Genomic DNA, 20,678 nt, shown 5'->3' with positions numbered 1-20,678 from the left:
AAAATACTGTTTGTGAAAAAAAAAATGCTTTTGTAAACCAGATGGTGAATACTGTCAGAGGGGTTGAATACTTTGGCAAGGCACTGTAGGTAAAGGTTATACAATTCAAGGCTTGGAGTCAAGGGGCCCAGGCTAGGGGTCATCACTTCCTGGTATCTCTCCCTGTGTGATCGGTCATTGACGCCTGACACAGAAGAATGAGCAAAATGTAGCCTTTCCACACCTAGGTCTTCTGCTGCAGTCTGTGAAAGATCAGTACCAATAAGCCATGTTCGTGTGTTTCACTACGAATCAACAGAATGTCGTTATAGATACAGCAATCCATACATTCTGCAATGTTGTTGTTATGCACAGAAGAACAGAAACAATGTCTGCCTCACAGAGCTGAAGACTTTGGATAAGCACACACTTCAAAGCAACACTATGCAAAAATGTGTCATCTTATGAAATATGTTTTATATAGGGCATCTAGTTTCTAACTAGTAACTACATGATACTTTGGTATCATCTTTACATTTATTCTGAAGGTATATGGCTATGTGAAGACGGATGAACACGTGTCAGTCCCATTAGCCATCCAGGATATGAACTATGTAGTTCTGTGTTTCCTGCTGGAACATCCTGCGAAAATGAAAGAAAAGCTTTCAGAATATAGCATTGGCAGCTATATCACCAAAAGACACTACTTTTATATCAGTGCCAGTTGAGATGTTGGTGCTGTCAGCAAGGCTTTTGCGTGCCTTTCAGGTAGTTGGCTTTTTGTTTAGACGAAAGCTCCTTACTGCTGCTTTAAGATTGTCTCTTTACTTGTATGTCACTTGTATGTGATGGCCTTCTCTATGAACTAGAAAGCTCATATTTACATTTGATTCATTATTTAGAATAGTATTTAACACAATGGCTGCCGCCCAACTGGGTCATTATTCATCCATTTCTGAAATGGCAGGGTGTCATGTACATCTTTTTCAACATCCAAACACAGTGAAAGACTTGTATCATGTATCTAATGTATCTCATTTATCGGATGATAATACCAGTGACAAGTATCATGAAATATGCATGTCCTGAAATGCTATGACTACCAATGATATCTCTAAAATTAAAATGAGTGTTCCAGCATCAACCAAGGGAAGTTAGATGCATATGCATCCTGAAACTTGTCACTACCATTCTGTTTGAAATCATGATCACGTCACAGAAATGTAAATTAACCTTCATAAGGGCCGGCATTTCTACGTAATGTTAGCATAATGATAGCATGTTCTCCATTCTTTCGAAATGAACTCAACCTCTTAGTGTTACTGAACAATACATGAATGCAATACGTTCCAATTAAGGTCAAAGTTTTCTTTCGATACTTCTGGCTGTTAACATCTCTCATCATCTCATCCTCATACTAATCCAAGAAGTTATCACAGGGGGGGGGGGGGTGTCGTGTACTAAGGTGGGTGTGGCGTGTGCTAAGGACGGGTGTGTCGTGTAATCTTCAAGACTACAGATACACCCTAAGGTTGACGCCCTGAGCTGCAGAAAAAAAAAAATGCGGGCAACAGTGTTAATTAAAAAAAGATAAAACGGTCAGGATGTTTTTGAAATCACAGGCTACTCCATAGTATTATTGTGTAAAAGAGACGATACCTGCGACCTAAGCTTCATTCTTGTATGCTTCAAAAAGATGTGCTGATACTGTGAGTAACCCTTGGCTTTGAGCCCTGTGGTAAATGCCCCCCGATCTCCCATGCAGAAGCACTCAGCATTTAGCTAAGCTGCTGGCAGGGACTGCTTACGTACACTGCTATGCTAATGCCGGTTTACCCTCTCAGTCTGTGGTAACCTTTGGGTTGCTCACTGGAGAACTCCTTGCCCCTACGGTGAGTGGCACTCCACGGTGGCCTTCTAGGTGTGCGGTATGTGTGGACAGTGCAGGCGGTGGCTCAGACAGTGGGAAGGACTGAGAGACGGAGGATTATAAAATAGCGGTGTTTACACGCAGCGGCACCGCAAGAATAAATTAGCGGGAGAGAAGGAGCGCCGCGCCTCGCCCACCCACCGGCTGACATGCTGACACCACTGGCAGAGGTGTGCTTCTGTGTGTCTGCCAGGCGAGACGCTGTCACATACGCAGATTCACACATAGACACACACACACACGCACACACAGGCGCATTTATAATTCACACTCACGCATACACACACATGCATCAACACAGAAAGTTGGAATTTGTTGTACAAATAGACTTTCACTCACCATGACCATGTCTGCTCATCCCCTCTCGCGCATGCACATGCACACACACACACACACACACACACACACACACACACACACACACACACACACACAGTCACTCACAGACTATATACAGCAAATGTATACACTAACCCTTCATGCCACCAGCCACTCTGCATTTGAAAGGCAAAATACTGTCCCTTCTGAGTAAAATTTGGGTGTGTTTTTGTATTCCTTCTTTTTTTGTTGTTTTTTACAGTTCTGATTCCTTTTTTTCCCCCTTTCATCTTCCTCAGTACTTGTTTTTCTCCGTTTGCATTCTAATCTCCAGAATGATCAAAGGAGGTCCCAACCCTCCTCCAATGAGTCTTTTTATGAATCTTACCGACTGCAGAGGAGCTGATGTAACAGCATTGTTCGTTTTTGTCCCCTCTTAAAGAACGGCAGCAAAGATAGTTCAGGTGACAGTGACGGCCCAGCCCAGAGTCGTGTTACGGACTTATTCATATGGAATATATCTGATCAAACTCCCAGCATACAGAGCCCTATGGACCGCTCTGTACACACGCATGTTCATTACGGAAACTTTTTATTTTATTTATCGGTCTTATCTTCTGTCATTACTCACTCTCGTCCTCTAGCCAACACATTAGTCACTGTGCGAATACATATCTAAGAATATCCTACTTCCCTGTGCGTTGACTAAACACGAGACACATACACATATGCTCACATTCCTGTTGACTCTGGACTTTGTCACGCTGTGTGTGTTTGCCCTGTAGTCTCCAGAGCAGAAAGCCCTGAGTGAAGCGATCGTTTAAAAAGGGCTTCTTATGTTTGCAAACACAGCCGAAGCGACGCGCTCGCTTGCTCGCCCCATATTTAATTCAGACGAGTGACTGCGGGGCTGTGCTGCCATGTGACTGGGAGAGAGGAACCTCTGCAACGCATCTCTCCCCTGCGCGCTCTTAGCTCCATAACACTCTTTTTGTTTCTTCACTGTCATCAGAGGCAAGGCAACCTCTCAGCGCTTTTTTTTTTTCAGGTCGCCGCAGATGCGTGCACACAACATGGACATTTATAATGCATCTCTACACGGGGTTGAATGCGAGGAGGCTGTGCTTTGATGACAAAACAATGTCTGTCGGGCAGTCACATGATCTTATTTGATCCCTTTGTCTTGTTTGCTCTAGTTCTATTAAAAGTGGATGTTGGTCTGAACCATTAAACTATGTATCTCAAATACCAGTAATCATACTTTGATTTACATGAAGGATTTACATGAGTTAGAACTATAAATCATTTATATGGGTTTGGTTGGAATACGGAGGAAATGTCGTATAAAGGAGTTCAATGTAGTACTTATCACACACAAGCTACTGAAGTGAGCATGCTGTCAACTGAAATCAGACTATTTAGCAGGAGGGCTTACAGTACAGTATGGTAGAGCACAGTGTAGTATGCCTGAGCCAGTTAGTGTAGTGGATATGCTAAAAGCAAAAAACCTGCTGATAAATTGTATGCTAAACCAGTACACATGTGGAGCATTATGTTGAGTAGAGATGTAAAGTTCTGGTTTTGTGTTGCAGGTGAGCAGAGTTCCTGTTGAGAGCTGCAGTCAGTACAGCACCTGCAACGAGTGCCTGGGCTCCGGAGACCCCCACTGTGGCTGGTGTGTCCTCTACAACAAGTAAGTCCAACGGTCCTCCTCGTGTGTCTTTCTCCGTCACGCGTCTCTCTGGCAGCAAGACACTTGGCAGACATGAGGTGCACAAACTCTCCATCTCCGGTCTCACTTTTATACCGTCTTCCTACGTGCTTTGAAGATACCATAAAGAATGGCGTTACATTTGACACAGACACATTCAAGGATTTTAAAGACTGTGAAATATAAGTAAGGAATCCTAGAAAGTGCTGATTTCTCCCGTCAGTGCTCGCATAGATGCCTAATGAATAGGCTGAGTCATTTAGTCTCTCCAGTGATTGGTTTGCTTACCTACTTTCGCAAATGTTTTGCCCTCACATTATGATTGCAGGAAGCTTTAAAACACTGTTCTTAATGAGCAATATAGAGGTTTTGCACCCCAAAAATGATAGTAGTGTCAGACTACATCGAAGTGTGTTTTACCAAAATAGCATAGTTTTGGGTGTGGAAGAAGACACTTATGAGCATGAATGCACTGCTTGGAGGCTGGTGAGAGTTTAACCTGGCTGATAGTATTGCATCAAGGATCACTGCCTAAGGACAAACCTTTTAGATCTGTGATCTGAAAACCGACAAAGAATGGAAGGCTCCATTTTCGCTCCTGTGTTGTTGACCTATAATAGGCATATGGTCTCGTAGTCTGTTCCCATCAGCCGTGTTCCTCCTGCCGGGGCAGCTATGTTTAAGCAGTCAACATGACGGATGGCATTTAGAATTAACCCGTCAGTGCTTTGAAAATTTGGTAAATGGAGGAAAAATGTTTTGACCTTTTATGTTCCCCTTGTCCACCTTATGCCCCCCCCCCCCCCCCCCCCCCTCCCCGCGCTCCAAAGTTAACCTCATGTACTACATTGATGTCAAGGCAACAAAGTAAAACTCCAGTAAAAGTATTTGTTGGCATTTTCTTGGCATTTGTTAGTGATCGGCTAAGAGCAATGATAAACAGCCATCACTCAAGTTCCCCAGTAGGCTTCTGAAAGGTTGCCCTTCAGTTAAATCCTAAATATTTTCCCAGCGTATTATCATCATCAGTCTTATGGCCTGAACCTCCACCCTGTGTTCTCCTCATCATTCATTCCCCTACAGCATGAGCACAAGGTCTGGGTCAGGTCAGTCGGCCTTAATAGATCATAACATGAATGTGCCTGGGAACATGTAGAGCCTCTACCTCAACATTGGAGCCAGACCGATAAATCGGTGTGGCGATATTGTCGGTCAATATGAGATAATCATTGATAAATTGGCATCGGCATTTATAACAGCTGATAAATGATAATTAAAAAAGTAATGGAGAGACTCCAGCACCTATACTACCAATGTCGTAATTGCATAGTCCGTCCACCCAAGGTCACAAGGCAACACACTTATTTCCTAGGCTACAAATCATATTCTCTAACTGTTTATTTTACATATTTAAAAATATTTGCATATATAATATTATATGTTATTTTTATGTTATTTTTGCCCAAACCACGTTTCGCTGCTGTTGATTATGAACAATGAAGGATTCATAAGATTGGGCAAGCATGGGAAATCATTAGCACATGAAATAAATGTAAGCATTTTGGAACAAGTAGGCTGCATAACAGAGAGAGCTGATTCAGACACCCCTATGTCTTTTCATTTTCCTTTTCTTGCGTGTTTAGTTTCTTGCGTGTTGACTGCATAGTTGAAGATGTCTTTAAAAGGATGGTTGAAAATTGTGACCGACTAGGGGTGAGGTTGTAGCCAGCTTGATCAGAATTCCGCAATCATTATATACACAATATAGACATCCTCAAATCAAAATATGAAATAGGTATTTGTCTTAAAAATCCTATATAGCATTCAGACTCTACTGAACAAAATGGGATGGGTAACTCGACAACTAAATGAAGAGATCTTTTTTTCCAAAAATGGCACTCTGGATATGCAATCACCACTGCGGCCCATTGATGATTGTGCCGTTAAATGTTCGAGGGCTCAGCTCGTTCAGAGACCCGATTAAAAATATGCTTCATGTCTCTCGGAGAGGAGCGGTCTCTATGGAGATGGACCAGGGACGTTCGGCAGTGAAAGCCTGTGACGATCTGCCCGCGAACTTTTCCTGACACCCCCGGCAGGCCTGGAAAGCTGCCAGCCAATCGTGGCTCAGCATTGGCAGTGCCCTGTTTCACCTGGTCCCCCACAGGATGTGGCAGGTGACAGCTGCCCCAGATGTTTTCTCTTCTACTTTCACTTTCTCTCTCTCTCTCTCTCTCTCTCTCTCTCTGTTTTTCTCCCCCCCCCCCTCTCTTTCTCCTGTTGACCCTTGGGCACCAGCTGGTAGGGAGACAGGAAGTGTCTGCATTTTGCAACCCCCACACTCTTCCTACACACACACGAACACACACACACACACACACACACACACACCCATGGGCACACACACACAAACATGCGCACACATACACACACACACACACCAATAGGCACACACTCACACAATGGTGCGCACACACACACACACCCCACCACACAATCCCTCCCCCCCAGCATGGGTTGTCATCGAGGTTCTCTCCGGACTGTCGCGTAATTGATGAACTCCCGAAGAACTCCATGTGAGAGGCAGCCTGTGTTCTGTCACTGGCAGGAGGCGAGGGCCTCCGAAAGGAAAAAGCATGTGTGACTGCAAGACACGCCGCCTAATTTATGGAGTGCGATGGGGTTGGAGATGGAAGGTATTTTGACATACTCGTGCAGATGAACCGAGGGAGGGCTGATGAAGGGGGAGGTGGGGTGAAAAAAGAGAGGCTCCCAAAGGGGGAGGTGCGATCTTGAAGAGAGGATATTGACGGGAGAGCCCTAGAAACATGTTAGGAAGCATGAGAGACCGGATTTTATTTATTTTTTTTGCCCCCGAAAAAAATGAGGAACTGGGGAGAAAAAAAATTGGCGACTGGTTTTTGAAACTGCGCAGAACAAGCGTTGTGATAGGTGGTATGTTTGTTCTTTTCCACCAAACGGTGTAATATTTTCCTGGTGTCAGCTGCGTTGCTGCTTTTGTTCATTCATTTCTTCAACCGAGGAGCAGCGAGGTAGATAACACTGTCCAGGGTAGTGGAAGGCAGTTGGAAGAGGGGGGGGGGGATGAATTCTTTGTTCTGAGCCCCATTCCTGTGAAGACCTTTTTGCAGATTCATAGAAGGGAGCCAAAGAAATAGAAAGAAGTAGAGAAAGTGGAGGGGAAAAAAAGAGAAAACGTATTCCTTCTATTTCCATCTCATCCATACCTTAATCAAGATAAAGATCTTTAATTAAGATGTAAATCGGGGATTGATGGAATAATTAGCGTGAGACTTTGCTGTGCCAGTTTGAAAATGGCATTTGTTTGCATATTAATGCCGCGGCCCACCTCGAATTTACATGACCTTGCGACGAGACGCTCACAGCTCAATTAGGCGCAGATCAAGCACAGTGATGAACAGATTGAACGGAGGCTGACTTTGTCCTTGCACCCGCTTCTAACCTCTCTTCCTACACCCCCCCATCCCCCTCCTTCACGGTTCTGAGCGAGTGCCTCCACAGCCGGGGCACAGCCAGACGGCCAGTCTCACACTACCCCTGCCCACCACCCCATGTCGCCGCCTTTCCTTTCCCGCCTCCAGCATGGTGACTGCTGTGTGCCCGCTCTCTCTCTCTCTCTCTCTCTCTCTCTCTCTCTCTCTCTCTCTCTCTCTCTCTCTCTCTCCCCCTCTCTCTCTCTCTCTCTCTGTCACTGTATCTTTCTGTACCCTCCATCAAACGAGAGCAAGCAGAGCCGGAGAAGTGGATAGGCAAGTGGGCGGCTTGGGGGCTAGCAATTGCATGTGCCTAGCATGCTGCTAGTCTGTTAAGTCAACAGACACTTCAGTGTAACTGGAGTGTAGCGACAGCTTCACCAAGTGACCTTTTTTCTCCAAGACTGCTCTTTACCAATCTAGCCTTTAACCCAAAGCAGCTACCCATTATTAGAATATTCATGTCTTCAGGCTGTGAATTAACCCCACAACCTCCATGTTGTTGTGCTACCCCAGTTCAGTGGTTTAGTGTGGCAAGCATGCTCTTCTCCACCTCCTCCTCCTCCTCCTCCTCCTCCAACACGAGCCTCAGCGCTGTCGAGTAGCACGCTTGAGGTTGGAGAAGGGACATGTTCCCGTGTGGAGTGTCACAAAGAAGGGGGGGGGGTTGTCCCAGGAGAGAGCCAGAAATGGGGCTATTGTTCCCCAGCATGGGGTGTGATGATGGTGGCCTCCGCCAAGCTGAGTCCCACCGCCGCTGACGCTAATGTCTCCACGTCCTCCACACAATGCAGCTCATTACCGACCACACCTCAAACACATGCCCGATCACAAAGCCTCTTCCATCTCAGGGGGTAACCTGCCGCTCGGCACACACACACAGTGCAGCCCCACTCGGGGCTGTTTGTTTCATTGTGGCAACAACTGTGACATTTCCAGAAAGATCCGGTGGCTGCTTTATATGATGTTCAGCCATATGTGACTGCCTCTTTCTTATTAGCGTTTTTGTGCTCGCGATCAGTGGAGATTTGACCGGGGGATTCACTACGACGTAGCTAATTGCATTTCAAATATAAACACACCAATGTTCTTTTGGATTTGGCGTATAATTGAATCTAATTGAAAGCATAGTTGTATGACGTTTTTCTTTTCCTTTTTTTTTTCATAATTTCCTACAGATGTCTAATTAGATTTTCAAGGTGACCTCCGTTGCTAACAGGAAAGTGGTGACGGTTGAACTGCTCTGTCACAGCCTGATACACACAACAACTTCTCCTCACTCGTCATTGAACATCAGAGAAGAAAACAGTGGGATATTTTTCTCTCATGAAAAACTCGTCCTCTCATCCTTTTCTTTTAATTACAAGATGAAGGACATGCCCATATGAGCAGCTTTCCTTTCCCTCATATTTATATTTATATATATAATAAATCATATTTCAACTGTAAGACTTCTTCTGTGAATCTTGCACACCAGCTGAGGGGTGCTTAATTCTTCAATCTTCATCGTTCATGTTTGTCAGAATCTCCTTTCCCCTGGGAAGTCGAGCTGTTGCGTTGCCATGAGAGATAGCTTTTTAAATGTGCACACACACACACACACACACACACACACACACACACACACACACATACACACACACACACACACACACACACATACACACATGCACACCCATGCACCACCCACCGAATCCACTGTCTTTGTGGGGTGGGGAGGCTGGCTGTGACCTGCTTCCCTTTCTTCTGGTTGTTGTCTTGGCTTTGTGTGCCATTCCCCAAGGGCTCTTTAGCCTCAAGCCATCATGTTAGCTGAGCCAGGGTAGAGAAACGGGGGGAGAAGTGGGGGAGAAAGAAAAAAAAAAAACAAAGAGCACGCTGGGAAATGGTCTGTGTCCATGGCAACAACAGGAAACTGGAAGATGGATTTGAAGTGTGATTCAAATCAGCCCCATTTGGTGATTTCTGCGCAAATGTATCTGTTCATGGGGGCACTGGTGAGCATGTCTCTGAAGACCGCGCGGTGGTTGTTCTCGCTCGCACACAAGCACACTCTTGTTAAAGCAACATCAGCCACTGAGACTTCATTAGTGTTCTATAAACGATTCATCCTCTTGACATTTTGTCAGCCTCCGTTTAGTAAAGTACACACATTATGTACATGAGTAAATATCGTGCTCCAAAATGCAACTAACACAATTTATTGTAATACGGAGATAATAATACCCTGGCAGCAAACGCTGAAAGGATAATGGAAAGGGGGGGGGGGGGGGAACAAAATCAATGTTTGATTTCGGTGATGTTTTAATACTTTGTCCTGTCTTCAGTGCTAAAATGTTTGTCGTCACAACGTTTTTGCAATTGCAGTTATGGTTGGAAAAAAAACAGCATGGTCTCGTTTTCAAAATTAAGCCTTATTATAAAAAGGCAGTCAAATTTGAGATGGTTAACACATATTAGCATCAGTTTTTCCAGAACGGTAATCTAACCGCATAATGACGTATGATGATATCATGTATGTTAACATCACCACACACTGATTGCAAGATAATTCGGTCTAAGATAACTGACCATAAGTCTGATGAACTGTTGGCCTAGAGCCTGTTTTTGAATCCATTGGTTTGTTAACATCTCCTCCATAGCACACTGATTAAAAGGGAATTCGGCTGTACGTTACAGTCCATAGTCAAATGAACGGTCGGCTTAAAGCGTGATCCGCAATAGCATATTCTCCTCCTCTCACATTAGTTAATATGCTTGATTGAGTCTTTTTCTCGGTCTGCTGAAACCCATCTCTTTAACTTCGCACTCCCCCACAGTTCAGGTTGGCTCCTTATGAAACCATGTGTGGGTTTCAATTTGCTGTTTTCAAACCAGCCCGACCTATCTTTTGCAACAAGTCCAGCGTGACCTTTTTAAAAAAGTATTGCTCTGTGAAAAAGGTTTGGGTCTGTATTGTAAAAAAATCTTGTGTGCCACGTAGAGGGCTGTGAGCATGTGCTCCGTGGTTTTAATACAGGCTGCAGTATTAGGTACGGTAATATAGCTCTTGAAAATTGAAATGGCCCAGGCCTGGTGAATTGGCCTTGCTTTAAACCATCTCCCAGAAAAAAGGGGGTGATTCAGTCCTAACCCAGCCAGTTACACAACCGTCCTCCACTCATTCGCTCGTTGGTTTCGCTCGTCAGAAGAAGGCCACGCGCTTGAGTCGGAGAGAAGGAAGGCGGTGGAGTGGATCGGCTCAGCATGCGCGTGCACTGTACACTGCTGCTTTCAACCGAAGGTTAATGCAGGACCCCAATCTGTCCTTCTCTCCACCCCCCACCCCCCTCTCTCCCATCTCTTGAGCACTGAATGCACAACCACACTTCTCCTTTGACAGTTTATGGCCCCATTTCCTTTAATCCTCCCGCACGTCAGAGGGCTCACCTGCTAATTGAAGATGTGGCGAGTCCATCGTGTCCTCCAGGAGAACAGAGGAGGGTCATGGGTCGTTCTGTTGTCTCTGTCGTCACGGGGGGTGGGTGGGAGGGACTGGGGATGGTGTCGGCCATGGCGACCAGACATGGCGACCAGACATGACGACCACCTTACCCTCATCGATGGGTGGGGTGAGGTGGGGGCTGGGGGCCGGGACTTATCATAAATCACATTACTGCTGTTCCACCAGGAAGAGTTGTGGATGTAATTGGATGAAAATCTCATTCTAGAATCTGGTGCGAGGCAGCGAGAGAGAGAGAGAGAGAGAGTGGGAAGAGTACGACAAAAACAAGAAAGGAGTGGTAAATCTTCGGGCGAGATGTGCACAAGAAGTCGACATGTCTGCTGCTATTTCTTGAATTAAACATGCTCCCATTCTCTCCGCCGACATATGGCAGTAATTAGAGGTAAACAAATCATTAACGGCGTGTTGCGTCTCGAGTGAAAAGCGACAGCGAATGGCAATACTTCTTATTCGGCTTGAGATGCTTGTGCAGAGCAAGTGGGAAAAAAAAGGGGTGGCTTGCCTTGGAAGGTGTAGATGAAACCCCAACTCGAGCTTCACCATATATCTCCTTGCATTCGCATAGCTATTAGTCACATATGAAATGTTATCCAAAAACCACTGGGACTGTTTAGTTAAACCTACGCGTCTTCTATACCTACAGTATGTCGTGATGCATGTCCGGTCCTGTGTCAGTAGCCAGTGTTTTTGAATCCTGCCCCTTAAATTCAACAACGTTTTCTTTTGCGTTACCACAGCACTCCTAATGAAGATCATGGAGTCAAATGCCACAGTTTCATTATGGGCTGATTTATCTAAGCTGCGGAGGATACTTACTCGGGGGTCGTTTGATGCGTGTGGCTTCTAAACGAACAGCAGGAGGTGTCATCTCTAAACGCTTAGGCAGGGAGTTTTAATGCCGTAAATGTATTTCCTCGCTTCTGTGTGGCTGTCTTCTGCATAAACATGCACGGGATCCAACACCCTTTTACACCTCCAACAAACGCAACAACACCATGAACGTTTTTATATTAGGCAGCTTTTCACAGAATCAGCTGCAGGGGAGAAGAGGACACTCCTGCATCCAGAGGAAACAGAGAATAGGGGGGGAGAAAAATGTAATCAAATTCCCAAGTTGATATTTATATTCCAGGAAAAAGTGGGGGGGAGGGGGGGTTTTGTTGAAGAAATTGTATGCCATATGACTGGCATTAGATACAGTCTTTCATCCTGTTTGTATGGAGAGAGGCATCAAGGATTGCGATCAAAACACTTTCAAAGTATTGTGGTGGTGTAGACATATCTATGGCTCATCATAGAACTGGCTTTGTGCCGCTCCCCCATCCCCCCCCCCCCCCCCTCCAAGAAGATCTCTTTACAGGTGTGGTTGAGTGACGGGAAGAGTGCCAGATGAAGTCATTTGAACGCTCCATTTTCACATTGTTGGCCATGTTCCGTCCGTTTCATCTCCTGCGTATCTGTCTCATCATTAAAACACATATTTTTTCACTGGGTTCCTTATCAGGAAAAACGCCACCGCCATTGTGTAGCTGTCCATTCCAGATGTATAGTCTATTCCAGATGTGGTGTTGACCAGAGCGTGTGATCACATTGAAGAACTGCTGTTTAATGTTTAAAATCCGGTTTAACCTAAGTTGTTTAGCCATTAACACTCTGGCAGGGCGACTGCCAATGGAAACTAGCCTTTTGGCTACAATTGGGTACATTTACATTTTAATATTTATTAATGTACGCTGTCCCTCTTCAACAAATAAACAAACTGAAACTGATTTTCTTCTGTCTCTGTGTCACCCGTGTGTCAGGTGCTCCCGTCAGGAGGCCTGTGAGAAGTGGGCCGAGCCGCAACACTTTGCCACCGAGCTGAAGCAGTGCACGGACGTCAGCGTCACGCCCAACAACATGTCCGTCACCTCCCCCGCCACTCAGGTGAGCAGCACAGCGCAGCGCAGGGCAGCAGAACTTCTTACTCACTCATGCTCCAGGACAGGGAGGGAGGGAGGGAGGGGGAGAGAGGGGGATAAATATCCATACAAACTCTGCTCTGTCTGTCTCTGCCTCCATATCTGTGTATGTAGGGTATCTATAGACTTTACACACCGTCTGTGCATACAGTATGCAGAGATACAGATGTTGACGTACGGAGCTATCTGCATATAGATGTCTCTTTGTCACACAGGAACAAATATGAAATGCTGCATATGAATGTTTACATTGGCCCTCAGGTGAGCGTGCGGGTGATGAACGTGCCCAGTCTGTCGGCGGGGGTCACCTGCGTGTTCGAGGACCTCTCGGAGAACCAGGGGGAGGTGCTGTCCAAGGGCCAGGTGCTCTGCATGTCTCCCTCCTTACGGGACCTGCCTGCACTCACCCAAGGCTACGGTAAGGAGACCAACAACTCGTACCCTTTTATTACTTTTGTGTCGTATTGAGCGGATTTCGTAGGGAGTGCTTTCCGGGGGATAACAAAGGGAGATGAGGAGAACAGGAAAGAAAGCGTAGATTGATTCAGGGGAAGGTCACTGTTGGAAAAGGGATGGAGAGCCTACGCATTATATCCACGTCAGGCAGCCATTGGGTGACTGGGAACAGCAGGCTGGGGAGGAGGGGCTGGTTCCTTGGTTCATCTGTTTCTACTTGAAAAATGTAAAGAGAATTCGGAAAGTGCTGACCTCCGCCAAGGCCAATTAATGCCGCAATATATATCTCGCAACGTTACAGAAAGTAAAAGGAAATTCCTGGATCTGGCCCTTGACCCAGATCCGCTCCAAAATGTAACAGGTTCTTTCCCTGGAACATGCTACACCGTTCTACCTAGTTCTATGAAAATCAAGCTTGTTTTGCGACAGACAAATAAACAAACCGGACCGAGAGCATAGCATCCTTGGTGTTGGTAAAAATACACTAATAGCTTTGCAGCCATCTACAAAAAATATCATAATTTTTCCAACTTTCCTTTTTCCCCATGAACATCACATTCGCAGTAATGTGTTTGCGTCTACTCTTATTCGAGTTCCATTTTCTTTTTTTCTTTCTTTTCTTTTTTACTAAAGCTTCTGGTACCATCACAAATGTACTGACGGTAACCTTTAAAGCACACAGGGCTTATTATTTCCATTAATGACAATTACTGCCTGTCCGAATAGAAATATTATGCCAATTATCTTGAGGAGAGGCACACAAGTATAATTGGCGGCGCAGAAATGCAGGCATTAGCTAGGCGAAAAATGAAAGAGAGCGGCAGGTTTGGAAGAGTAAGTGCATTCCCCTCGCAAGCGGAAGAGGAGAGGAGCGGAGCGGAGAGGGAGATGCAGTGGCATAGCCATCAGGGGGGTAATCAATGTGGCCGCTATTGAGTTTGGCTTGGAAGAGGGGGGTAATCATAGCGTAGGTAAGGGGGGGGTTCGTGGACTTCCAAAAAGGCTCCTCACAGCAGGAGCGGAGTGCTTACTTCTTGTTTTCCCCTTTTCGCTCTCTTTCTCCGTCTCGTGTCTCACTTTCTGAACGTCTTTTTCCCCCGCAGGTGACAAGCGCGTGGTCAAGCTGTCACTCAAGTCCAAGGAGAGCGGGCACACGTTCATCACCACCGATTTTGTCTTCTACAACTGCAGCGTTCTCCAGTCGTGAGTGTCTTCCATTTTTTCATGTTTTTTAACCTTTTTTATAAATGTTTTAAGTGGGGTTCTACCTGTGCCACGAGGGACGGTTTTTTGGTGCTTGATGGCATACTGTATTTCCTTAAGAAGACGTTTCCTTTTTCTCTGAATTGCTTCCAAGAATGGCTTGGAGTTGCAGCAGCACTGAATAATCTTGTTTTTGAAACCATGACCCGTCAGATTGTATTCGCATTTTGTCGTTATTTATTTTGTGAAGATAGCAATCACTATTATTTCTAATGATGATTAAATATTTGTATGAATATGTATGAGGTCTCGCATGCAATCTATGTCACTATTCCAGGATAACAAAGCATGAAAACTATTTGTAGCAATAGAAATACACACATATAATACAATACAAACAATCACAAACACAAACACAAACACATGCAGGCACAAGAAAACAGACCTCCCTTAGGTCCCTAGTAGCTGTCTCAAATGGGAAGCCAGCTCCATCCCAAGCCAAGGTGTTCATAATGTAAAATGATGTGATAATGGGAGATGGCTATCTCTTTGTTGGATTCAAGGCGTGTGTGGGGGTTATTTATTTGTCAATATATTTATTTATTTATTTATTTATTTGGCACTGCTGCACAAGCTGTGCTTTCTCTCTCCTATGAGTGCCACAGCAGCAGCAGCACCAGCCACATGTGGGGCAGTGGTCCAAACCACAACTGCGCTCTCAGGCCCGCCCAGAACAATGGTACCCTGCGCTGGTTCCCCACGCTGGTTCCCCGCGGGCCAGCTGACCAGACGGGCCCCTGAGCAGAACCAGAAGGGTATCCGAGTGGGAGCGAAGCCCGTGGACCGGCCACACTCTCTCGCTCTTATCTCTCGCCCATCTCTGGCTCCCTGTTTTCCACCATATGTGTTCATTTGCACTTCAGTGAGCCGGGGCTGGGGACAGAGTCAGTGGCGTGGGTGTGTGTTTGTGTGTGTGTGTGTGTGTGTGTGTGTGTGTGTGTGTGTGTGTGTATGTGTGTGTGTGTGTGTGTGTGTGTGTGTGTGTGTGTGTGTGTGTGTGTGTGTGTGTGTGTGTGTGTGTGTGTGTGTGTGTGTGTGTTTGCACTTCAGTGAGCTGGGGCTAGGGACAGAGTCAGTGGCGTGGGTGTAGCAGCATAGAACTCCCATATCATTTTACTCATCCACACATCACTGCCGTGTTGCTCAGTCAATAGAGAAGCACCACATCACTAAGTCAGAATGAACAATTAGGTGTGTGTGTGTGTGTGTGTGTGTGTGTGAGTGTGTGTGAGGTGTGTTTTCCTGCCCCGTGCGTGACTGAAGCTGTGCCAAATGAGCCCGCATGTGCAGAGATTAGCATCGTGACGACATAAAGAAGTCATGAATTCATCAGAGGAGGAGAAGAAAGGGAAAGGCGGGGAGAAGACGAACATTAGATTTGGCAAAGTCGATCACACAGCGCCCGTCACACATGCGTTAAATACAATTTGTTCCCCTGGCTAAAAACCTTACATGGGTGGTTTTTTTTTTCCCCTTTTGTCATTTTATTTTTTTTAAACAATTCAGAAGGGAAAAAATGCCTTGCTTGTCGGCTGGCAGCAACGCGTGCGCAACAATCAATTCTCCGGTGTTCGAGAGAGAGAGAGCCTGGGCAGCGTAATGCATGCAGGGGCTGGCTGGCTGGCTGGCTGGCTCACTCGTTCGCTCACTCCCCTCGCTCTGCCTCCCAGTTGCCATGGCAACCCTCCCTGGTTGCCGGCAGAGGCCTAGCCTACCTTGCCAGAGTGCGGCCTGCCTGAAGCCTGTGCCAGATTTCCTGTTTTCACAAAAGCCCTGTGGGAACATTTAGCCCTCGAATTGTTTCCCTCTCTGGCGTGGCTTGGGGACAGCACTCACTCACCCTCACCTCTTTTCTACCCTCTTACCTCCCCCTCCTCTCTCTCATCTCCTCCCCACCATCTCCAACCCAGCGAGTTCGGCCCGCTTGGTGGTGTTTTTTCTTTTCATTTTTTTTCTCTTTCCTGTCTTTTTTTTCCTCTTTTTTTTGTGTTCCCACCATTCTTCAGCCTGAGGGTTATGAGAGTGCCCCCTCCCCTTGTTTTGAGCCTCTGGGATAATAGCCACCTGTGAGAGGCGAGGAGCAAAAGCTCTCAAGCTCTCAAGAAAAGGAGCTGTTGATTATACACATTTTACCCAAAAGGAACAAAAGTTTTTCAGGGAGAATTTTTTTTTTCTTCTCCCCCCCCTCCACCTCCAACTACAACCCATTTTGTGTGCTTCTCAAAGTCTTGCCGCCGAAAAAAAGGGTTTATATAAAATCTTGCCAACCCTCTTCTTTCGTTGTCGGCGTATCTCACTTCGGATTCATCTCTCCAGAGTTAATTTTAGCTGCTGCCAATCGCTCTCTCTCTCTCTTTCTCTCTCTCTCTCTCTCTGACATATGCATATCTTTTTAAGTGTCATAGCAGGAAGTCACTTCTTTCGTCCTATTTTTATTTCGGTCGCTGAGTGCTCAGCAGAGTTCTCCTTTCTTCTCACGCCAGTGGGCAACATGGCAACAGCACCCAGAGTTCTGTCAGTGCGCCAGGCTCTCGTCCTGTCCCGCCGTGCCCGCGACGGTGACGACGGCGTTTAAAGATACGCGCTCTGCGTCAGCGCCCCGGCCGTCAGTCGCCTGTTTGGCTAGGCTGTTCAGCGTTCCTCCGGGCTGAAATGAAAGCAAAGTGAATTGATGGGGGTTTATACCCCTGACGCAGCATATTGCATATTTCATCTGGGGAGTTGCAGATGTGAGCCCAGTATTTACAGCACTTTTCCCCCTGCGGTGTGTGTGTGTGTGTGTGTGAGTGTGTGTGTGTGTGTTTGTGTGTGTGTGTTTGGTGTGTGTGTGTGTGTGTGTGTGTGTGTGTGTGTGTGTGTGTGTGTGTGTGTGTGTGTGTGTGTGTGTTGAGGTCTGGGCTACTGGTGCACCAATGCAAAGCCCAAAGCACTACGGTTTTATGCATGTGGGTGAAAATGGGTGAGGATAATATAAAAAAAACTGGGTGGGTATAATATTTAAGAAATATGTGTGTGAGAGGAAGAACGAGAAAGCCATGACAAAGAGGTAGAAACTGAGAGAGAGGGAGAGAGTTGTGTGTATTTCCCTTAAGCTGGAAGAAGAGAAATTGATGAGGTACCAGTGTTCACAGAGTGAAGAGAGAAGGCATTGGGAGAATGGTGGTGCTTACTGCAGAGTGCAATTGAATGGCCTTAACATGCTATGATGATCCTTTTGGCCTCACTTTGGGCTTGATATTTTGCCGGTGGGCTGGGGAAGGGGGGGTGGGATGGGGGGGGTGATGGTTGGAAGAGGGAGAAGAGATAGTTGGCAGACTGTGGTTCAGACATCACTGACAAATGCCCCCCCTTTTCAATTCACAAGGGGGGACGCGGAGCCTGCAACACCACAAAATATCCTCAATCTTTCACCAGACAGGACGAGGAGAATCAGAGCGAGAGAGAGAGAGGGATGGTGGTGGTGGGGGGGGGGGGGGATAGGAGAGAGGGTGAGAGCTTCCTCAGGGCTGTGTGGAGATTATACAGTGCGGTGCAGCTTAAGGTGCGGATGTGTTCAGACTGCTGAGAGCCCTCCAAAGGGGATTTTTGAACTGTGTCTCGGGGGAGAAGGATATGATTAGTATGGGACAAAGTATACGCTCCTCACACAGGCTCCCCTGTAGTATGGACCAGGAGCAGGGGGCGAGGCGTGGGGGGGGGAGCGAAGGAGGGCAAAAAAAAAAAGAGCGGGGGCCGGGGTCAGCCAGCGATTAAACGAGGGATGAAATATCGTTGCTCGCTCCACCGTTTATCTCGCTCGTTCTCGCAGCTTGCCTCCCCTGGACCACAGGTGTGCTGTGTTTATGCCACACCGCAGGTGATGGCTATCTAATTGCGCCTGTCGTTAGAGATATTTTTCTTTTTTCTTTTTTTCTTTTAAAATCCTAAGTGGCTTTTTTTTTGGTGGGACTCCATTATGGGCTAATTGGAAGGCAGCTTAAATGTTTCAGGCTGACGGGGCTCCTAATTGTGCATGTCTTTGTTTCCGCTCGGGCTGAAAAGATGTCCGCGGCATACTGACCACTGAGAGCTCGGAGCAGACGCGAGTCCAGCCTCGGCACGGGGTAGTATCACGCTGTGAGAGTCATGCTGTGTGAATATCTGTCCTAACTCTGTCCTCCTCTCTCTCTATTTCTCACTCTCTCTCTCTCTCTCTCTCTCTCTCTCTCTCTCTCTCTCTCTCTCTCTCTCTCTCTCGCTCCCTCTCTCTTACTCTCTCTCTCCCAGGTGCTCCTCCTGTGTCAGCAGCCCATTCCCCTGCAACTGGTGCAAGTACCGGCACATCTGCACCAACAACCTGGCCGAGTGCTCCTTCCAGGAAGGGCGAGTCAGCAGCGTGGAGGTAAGGCATCTAAACCCCCCCCCCCCCCCCCCCCCCCCCTCTGACCAATCGACCAGCGCACTTGCTCGCCACGGTCACTAACGACACACACTCTCCCTAGTGAGCGATCATTAGTGTTTAACTAGACTAGCAGCGGACAGAAGTAAAGAAGGAGGCTTGATCTGTGGAACTGGGACCACATTTGGCACACATCTCCCGAGCCCGAGGGCGACAGGAAGCGGTGTCAATGGTGCTGCTTGTCCTTGTAAGTTGTCCCCCCCCTTTTGTTTCTGAGAACTTGTGACTGTAAGTCCCTGAGGTGCCCTTAGGCTATGGGGGGGGGGGGCGACCTGGTCACGGCCCCTTTGAACCTGACAGGCACTCCCCGTTCACATGTCACACACACACACACACACTACTCTGAATGTGTGTGTGTGTATACCTCCCACAATCGGCCCTTTCACTCCCCTGAGGAGCTGGGCATTGTGGCGGGCAGTCTCTGGGAACCCCCCCCCTTTTGACACTTCTTGGGTTTCTTTCAAGGGAGAACATGGAGCTTTTTGTCGTCAAAGAACCATCGACATTTTGTGCTTTCCTCTTTTCAAATGGAAAATTAATTTGACTTGGACGTGTTCTCCTGCGCCGTTTTCTCACAGAGAACTAGTAGGGCATAAAAGCTAATTGGTCACACGCGGGTCATTCATATGCGAGTCTAGCAACGGAAAAAATAACCTAAACTCGCTCTAGCAAACTAAAAAAAGGGCCCATGTGGTGAGCATCTACTTTAGCAATCCATTAGCAATCCATAGGGCAGTCTATTAGTCTGTATATCAGCTGACAAGTTTACAGGTTTCTAAAACTCTAAAACGAGTCTGAACATCTTTCCAATATATCCAATGAAAACCGCCCCTCAAATAACAACCTTTAACAAACTGTATTAGGAATGATTGCGCATGAATAACGTTGAATGTAACTTGTTCGATTTCCCTCGATTATTGTGAAATCAAAGGGTTTGCACTGATCTCCTTCAGGCTGTTACATGTCCAGAAGTTAGCTGTTGTCACTAGCTGTTGTTCATTCATTGTCAAATCAAATGGCTCATGATGAATGGTGCTTTGTACACGATGTGCTTGTACACATTATCCTCAGTTATAGAGGCAATAGTAGATTGTAAAAAGATCATCACCTTTGTTCATTGTTCATAACATTACTCTTGACCACACACAAGTGAGGAAGACATTTTGGTGATACACACCTTAAAAATCACAGGACATATCAGAAGAAGAGGCCCACTGGATCCATAGTAAGATCACCTAGGCTTTTTTCAATCCCAATGTTAAATTGCATCCCTCCTCCACATGTGCTGTTTTTACAAGTCTGGTGTTGGGTGGAATGTGCCCATATGTTTGCTGCTGGGTCCTGTTGTTCTTTCATCACATTCTGCACCACGCCACCCTACGCTGCACTTCACAACATATTTACATCTCTGTCCCAGCACCCAGTGCCCTCTGTCCTCTCTCTCTCTCTCTCTCTCTCTCTCTCTCTCTCTCTCTCTCTCTCTCTCTCTCGGAGTCTCCGCACACATCGATTACACACTCGAGTGAGCCTATGACCAGCTGCACTGCCGTAGGATACTGCGCTTTTTTTCAGCGGCGCGACTGCGCGCTAGCCCTGGATGTT

At 46.5% G+C, this 20,678-nt stretch overlaps 1 protein-coding gene across 1 annotated transcript in view; it reads left to right on the top strand.

Annotated features, from left to right (window-relative positions):
- The window catches only part of plxna3 (plexin A3), a gene marked incomplete at both ends in the record, with an annotated part of 116,405 nt that overhangs the window by 40,749 nt on the left and 54,978 nt on the right, over nt 1-20,678 (top strand). Inside the window, 5 exons of the mRNA XM_080853367.1 lie at nt 3,820-3,920; nt 12,761-12,884; nt 13,181-13,337; nt 14,479-14,578; nt 18,905-19,019. Coding sequence (XP_080709493.1) covers nt 3,820-3,920; nt 12,761-12,884; nt 13,181-13,337; nt 14,479-14,578; nt 18,905-19,019 — 597 coding nt within the window. The remainder of the gene's footprint in view (nt 1-3,819; nt 3,921-12,760; nt 12,885-13,180; nt 13,338-14,478; nt 14,579-18,904; nt 19,020-20,678) is intronic.

This window comes from Sprattus sprattus, assembly GCF_963457725.1.
Source record: "Sprattus sprattus genome assembly, chromosome: 16".
In the NCBI taxonomy this organism is placed as follows: Eukaryota; Metazoa; Chordata; class Actinopteri; order Clupeiformes; family Clupeidae; genus Sprattus; species Sprattus sprattus.
Note: the sequence above shows the minus strand (reverse complement) of the source record. Positions and strands in the feature narration are given on the sequence as shown.